The sequence below is a fragment of the Lathyrus oleraceus genome, chromosome 4, assembly GCF_024323335.1.
Source record: "Lathyrus oleraceus cultivar Zhongwan6 chromosome 4, CAAS_Psat_ZW6_1.0, whole genome shotgun sequence".
Lineage (NCBI taxonomy): Eukaryota > Viridiplantae > Streptophyta > Magnoliopsida > Fabales > Fabaceae > Lathyrus > Lathyrus oleraceus.
The window spans coordinates 475,504,683-475,511,265 of record NC_066582.1 but is presented as its reverse complement, the minus strand read 5'-3'; the positions used below and the strand labels follow the sequence as shown (position 1 = coordinate 475,511,265).

Sequence of the window (6,583 nt, the reverse complement as noted above, 5' to 3'; positions counted from 1 at the left end):
CATTAATCTTGAAAGATTACACAAACAAACGTCTAAGAGAATAAAGATCTCTTAGCCCTCTTAAGTTTACAGATTTCACAAGTCACTTGAGGAAATTTCAATAATTGAATAGAATTACAGTAATGATTAGTGCTTCTAGATAAGCAGAAATTACACAATGTAAAAGCAAATAATTTATTCACACGTTGGAGGAGCAGCTCGTGTGAGAGAATGAAGAATGAATATAATATGAGTGTTGTACTCATGTGTTTCAAGCGTCTTCTTTGAGTGGCGTTCCATCCTTTATATAGGAGTGATGAGAAGACCGTTGAGTGATGTTAATGTCAGGATCTTGGGCAATGATGGATGATTAATATCATTAATTTATGTGTTCTTTCCAAAACAATATTTGGGGTGCCATAAAATCCTTCCTAAATTAGCTTATTTCCATAAGCAAATTCCTTCAAGGTTAAGCTTTCCGAGTCAGAGGGTCCGAGTGTCAGAACCTTCATTAAGCGATTGCAACTTCAGGAGTTGTTTGTTGCTAACTGTCTTCAGAGTTTCTCTTCACTTGATTTCATCAGAGCGTAAGTCTTCAGATTCTAGAGTCATTCTTCCATTTCAGAGTGTCTGATGTCTTTTATTTAGCTTGCGCTTGCGTTGATCAGAGTCAGAGCTTCAGCTTGCGTATCTTCTAAGTGGTATCTTAGAACTTGATTCTGTATCTGATGAGTGTCTATCTGACTGTTTTAATTAGAGTTCTGCATACTTAGAAATTTTTTGTTAGGGTACCATTTTTGTTTCATCCTTTGTTATCATCAAAATCTTAGAGATACATTGTAGAACTAAATTTGTTCTTATAATCTCCCCCTTTTTGATGATGACAAAACAAGTCAGAGTGATGATGAAATAGTAAATAATATCTCAGAGTCAGATAAAGACAAGGGACTCCCCCTGAGTTAAATCATCAGATTTCTCAGAAGTTCTTACCAAACCTTCCTTGTGTGGTGGCTGGTGTGTACCTTAGATGTTATCATGCATAACTTTAGTTTACATAAATCATTAAGATATTAATGTTCGTAGTGCATTAAGAGGTTTAAATATGTATTTTCATTAGAGTTGTTTTAGTTCTCCCTGTTTTTGTCAGACTCAAAAAGACATAGAAGGTAAAGCAAGAAACAAATATTCATATATAAGAGAAAAAACTGGTACAGATAGGCAGCAATGAAAAAAGGATAACATAAATCAGAAAGCATAAGGAAAATAAGGAAGAAAACAACAAAAAAAGAGCCTAAGTGCCTAAGGGTTTGGAGGCGGAGGCATCCTTTGGAGCAGTTGAGTCAGCATGTTCTAAATGTTATTATTGACAGAGTCCTGGTGATCCAATCTTACTCTCACGACTTGTTGTTCCTTTTTTTAGTTCCTCCGGAGTTTTCAATACCAGAGGGGCGAAACTAGAGTTAGATTGCTCCCACTGATTAAGAGCATCAACGCTGGCCTTTGCAGCTTCCTCTGCAGCAATGCATGTTGCTTCTTCACCTTTGGCTTTTGCTTTTGCCTCAGCTTCAGTAGCAGCAACTTCAGCAACAACCTTCTCTTCAGCTTCTCTGATTCGTTGCTCTTCTTCTAGGAAAGCTTTCTCTTCTGCTTCCTTTCTGGCCTTTTCCTCAGCCTCCCTGACCAAGCGAGCCTGTAGCCTTACTCCAACATCTCTGACAAAGTCGTTGTGGACTTGTTTAGAGAGGCCTTTCAGTTTGAAGGCTTCAAAGGTCATCCATTTGATCACTCTGTTCCAGTGGATCCTCACTGCAGAGGGATCATCACTGATGCCAGAGTTGACAGACAGAGACTTGATCTTCTCCACTGAAGACTCTGCAAATAAAGTGATTGCTTCTTCTAAGGTGGGGAAGGCAGGTTTTGGTTCAGAGTTGGGGGATGGGGATGATGGTGGTATTTGGTTGGTGTCAGCGGGAGTTTGAAGAGTAGGGATGATGATATCCTCAGAGGTTGGTATGGTGGGAATATTAGAGGGTGATGATGGTGTTTGTTCAGGTGGTGGTGTTTGTTCATGTGGTGTTGTTTGTTCAGGTGGTGGACTAGGTTGTTGTTCAGAGGGTGAAGTTGCTGGTTGTTCAGGAGGTGGTGTTTGTGGTTGTTCAGATGGTGGATTTTGTTGTTCAGGGGGTGGAGTAGTGGCTTCTGGTTCAGGTTGTGGTGGTTGCTGTGAGGCAAGAGCATGTGCCTGAAGTTGGGCTAGTGTGGGGGATTAGGGGTCAGAGGGTTTGATGTATGATGAGAGAATGTAGTATGGCGGGGATGAAGGTGTAGAAGATGATGGTGAGGTGGTTTCGTTTAACATTTCTACTTTAGAAACAGGTAAGGTAGTGGTTGAGAGATTGAATTTTAGAGATGGTGGTTTAGAGGGTTTGGTGGTTGAGGGTGGTGTTTTTGATTGGGTGTAGATGGGAGTGGTTTGAGGAAGAGAATAAGCAAGTGGCTTTAATTTAACAGAGCGAGAAGGAGGCGGAAACTTACTTGGAGAATCAGTCAGAGGGACTAGAGGTCTTGACCCATAAGTTTCTCCCAATTTTGCCTTCTTTGCCTTCTTGGACTTCCTAGATGGCTCCCGTTGTCTCTTCATGAAATTAGGTGGACGCTCAGGTAGCCAATCCACACAGAACTCAGAAAGATCAACCCTTTGGCTTTCAAGGTCTTGTAGATAGTGTGCCACCATTTCTAGAGGGTCAATCTTGGAGAAGAGGTAGAGGCCATTGGGAATCTTCCTCTGATCCTTGAGTGCTTGCCAGGATGCGTATAAAGTGAGTTTAGCCCTGACTTGCTCAATCACCCCCATACTCTTCAGATTGCGAGCATTCAGAGGTCTTCCAATGTCAACAGTGACATCCTCCATTAGATTGTGATGGATCAGGTGATCCACCAGCCCACTCTCGATCAGAACATCGGAGATGAGTCTTCCCAGGGGAATGTAGGTTCTAGGCTTCATATTGTTTCTGGTATCCTTGATAGAGTCTCTGAGATGCTTGAAGAGCAGCGCTGAAAGGTTCAGTTTTAGCCCTTTGTGAATGAAGTAGAGGATTCACTTCCGATCCGTATTGATGTAGTAAGAAGAGTTGGAGGCAGGGCGATGATGGATAGTGCCCAGAATGATCTTCAGCCATACACAGAGATTCTGGTGAAGTTCTTTATTTTTGGAGTGTTTGCCTTCAACGTTTTGTTGAAAGATGGTAGGGGAAATTTCCTGGGATAAGTACTTTGCCCTAGGGTTGATATTGTAGATTCTTCTTCCCCCTGTCTTCTCCATGTTCAGAAGGGAGGCTATTGACTTCTCAGTGATGACTATTTTGACTCCCAGAACATGAGAGATGATCTAGTGATCATCTGAGTCTGCGAAACGCCAGATCTCCTTTACCAGATAGGTGTGCACAGGACCGTAGAGTCTCTGGAAATAGGTTTCCCACCCTTGCATTCTTAGTTCCTCAGTGAGGTCTATGCCATTGCGCTTCATGTTATCAAAATCTACCAGTGAATCACACAGTACTGATAACATGAAATAATATCACATTTTTGGACTCGATTTAATTAAATTATATTATTATTTGATTCGATTTATTTTATATTATTCGATATTACTTGGTATTTTCCTTCTATTTATTTCAGGTAACATAAACTGAAGCATGTGTGAAAAGGAAAGAAAAGGGGTTCAAAAAGAGGATTCTCCAAAAAGAAGCATTCCACTAAAGCCCAGCCCACAACTACAAGGAGAAGCGCTGAAGCGCTGTGACGATCGCCACACAGGATGTGACGAGCGTCACGCCCATATGCTTTGTGTTACGAGCGTAACACATGGTGTGACGAACGTCACACCCCACTTCTATTCTTTTGGCTTTGACGCGTGTAACAGAAGCACGTTCATTCTATTCTTCCGCTTGACTCGTTGAAACGTGAGGAAACCTACTGAAGGGACTTTGGAAGAAACGGTTACGGTAGGATGGATATAAATAGACCCAATTGTGGAACCCTGCGACTCTCTCCTCTCTTTTCCAGATTTCCACGCCGTGCATTATTTTTACAGTATTAATTTTTTATTAGCATTCCATATTTTCTTCAGCAGTTTATTACCTTAGCATTTTTACTTCCTTTTTCTCTGTTAGCTTAATTTTTTAGGCATTCAATTAAATTTCTCACAATAGTTTCTACACCGGAAACTATTGTGTAACTTTTACTGGATCTAACCTTACGTTAGATCATAGTATTTTATTCCTTCGTTTTTACTTTTCTGTCTGATCGAAGATTGTGAAGAACAAATCCAACCGGTTTGTGGTGGAGTGTTCAAGCATCGAAGTTAGAGAACAACCAAGATTTCCATTAAATTTACAGGTTCATTAATTTATTGTTTTAATTTATATATGCTCTGTACTGCTGTTTATCTATACTGTTTGTCTGATATGGTTGCATTTAAGCATAATTATTGTTTAGGCTTATTTAGCATGTCCGGCTAAATAAACTTAGATATCGGTATGTAAAGTAAGCGGAATAAAGGAATCAAAACTAAGTCGGTTTAAATTTGTTTAAAAATATAGTCACTCTTTTTATGGTCTCAATTTACAGAGTTAATACCAAAGTTTTGTACGAGAGTAAAAGACATAAAGAAGTTAAAATCAATAGAATGATAGTTTGAGCTTTTAACTGGACAGTGTAAATTGGACATTAACTCTAAATCAGGGCGAAAGCAATTTTTAGAGTTAATTAAATTCTAATCATTTTCAAAAAGTATTTTTAAAGGTTAAATGTGAGGACGAGAGTTAAGCATTTAAGTTTAATCATATAATCTAAGTCAACAGAGCGAGAGTTTGAGACGAGGGTGTTTAAACGGTTAGTATTTTAATAAAAAGAGTTTATATAGATTCTGTTGTTTTCCAAAAGTGATTTTAGTTTTAACTAAATAGTGAGAGCGTACGTTAAGGTAAAATCATAGTTTATTCAACAGAGCGAGAGTTTGAGAAAAGGCTTTTAATCAATAGTGTCTAATGAAAGGACTTATTTTAAAACTAAGAAACCAACGGAGATTTGATTCCCTAATTACGACGAACTACATACCGATATCCGCGTTATTTGATATTTAATCTAGATCCAATTTTAGTTTTACTTTTCCCCCTAATCAACAAAGTATCATCCGCCTTAGCTTTACGAAGTAACCTTAGAAAAACGGTATATCGATTCATTAAGTCCCTGTGGGATCGATATCTTTTAAAACTACGCGATTAGACTGTACACTTGCAGTCAATACCCCAGTCGACTCATAAAGTCGCGATCAAGTTTTTGGCGCCGTTGCCGGGGACTTTTATTTAGTCGATATCGTAACTCTTCTGTTACGCTGTAGAGACTAAGGCAATTTTTATTTTTCCTTATTTTTCGTTGATTTGTATGCCACACACTCGCTCACAAGGCGAACCGTAATACTTACGAATCAACGACGTTGAACGATATCTCCGAGTCTTACGACGAATTCGGGAGTATCGTGCTGCAAACAATCTTCCTCCAATCGAAATTCCTGATCTCAAAAATCTTCTTCCATCGTCGATACCCGAGATGGCAGAACCAGCTCGTGCTCTTCGAGATTACGCCGCTCCATCACAAGATGAGCCGCATTCGAGTATTGCTCCACCCGCAATCGAAGCAAACAACTTCGAACTTAAACCTTCGCTGTTGCAGGCAGTGCAACAGAACCAATTTTCTGGAAATCCTACCGAGGATCCAAACCTTCATTTATCCGTATTCGTCCAATACGCTGATACTGTTAAAGCTAATGGTTCACTTCAGAGGCAATTCGACTTCGTCTCTTTCCTTTCTCGTTAAGAGATAAAGCTAGGAGATGGCTTCAGTCTCTTCCTTCCAACTCAGTCACCACATGGAATGAGTTGAAGAAAGTCTTTCTTGCCCGATATTTTCCTCCAAGCAAAACAGCTATGTTAAGAGCCCAGATAAATGGATTTAAACAGAAAGATAACGAGTCTCTTTTCGAAGCATGGGAAAGATACAAAGACATGATGAGACTTTGTCCACACCATGGTTTAGAGGACTGGTTAGTAATTCATACCTTCTATAATGGTCTCTTATACAACACAAGGTTGACAATAGACGCCGCCGCAGGTGGTGCGCTTATGGATAAACCTTACGCTGACGCTTATCAACTTATCGAAAGCATGGCCCAAAACCATTATCAGTGGGGAAGCGACCGAACGATGGTAGAAAAACCTCAAACGAAAACAGGCATGTACGAGATAAGTAGCCTTGGTCATGTTAATGCAAAAGTGGATGCTCTTGCCCAGAAAATTGAAAGTTTAAATGTATCACCTCCAGCCGCCGTGGTTGCCGTAACTCAGAATTGCGAAGTCTGTGGAATTCAAGGTCACACTCCTACAGATTGTCAACTCTTAACAGGAATCCAAGCAGAGCAAGTGAACTATGCTCAAGGAAATCCTTACTCGCATACCTATAACTCAAACTGGAAGAACCATCCTAATTTCTCATATAAGAGTAATAATGCTTTATACGCACCAGGACAAGCTCCCAGTCAAGCCCC

General features: G+C 40.0%; 1 protein-coding gene and 1 non-coding gene across 2 annotated transcripts; both read right to left on the bottom strand.

Annotated features, from left to right (window-relative positions):
* Positions 1–1,339: 1,339 nt before the first annotated feature.
* LOC127138038 (uncharacterized) lies at positions 1,340–2,890 on the bottom strand. Its single transcript, XM_051064443.1, has 3 exons — positions 2,345–2,890; positions 1,824–2,200; positions 1,340–1,691 (listed from the first exon to the last, which is right to left on the bottom strand). Exons 1-3 carry the CDS (start codon positions 2,888–2,890, stop codon positions 1,340–1,342), a joined length of 1,275 nt encoding a protein of 424 aa, XP_050920400.1.
* A 3,076-nt stretch (positions 2,891–5,966) lies between these two features.
* LOC127077972 (small nucleolar RNA R71) lies at positions 5,967–6,073 on the bottom strand. Its single transcript, XR_007787729.1, has one exon. It is a non-coding gene; the product is annotated as a small nucleolar RNA R71 (small nucleolar RNA).
* Positions 6,074–6,583: the final 510 nt, after the last annotated feature.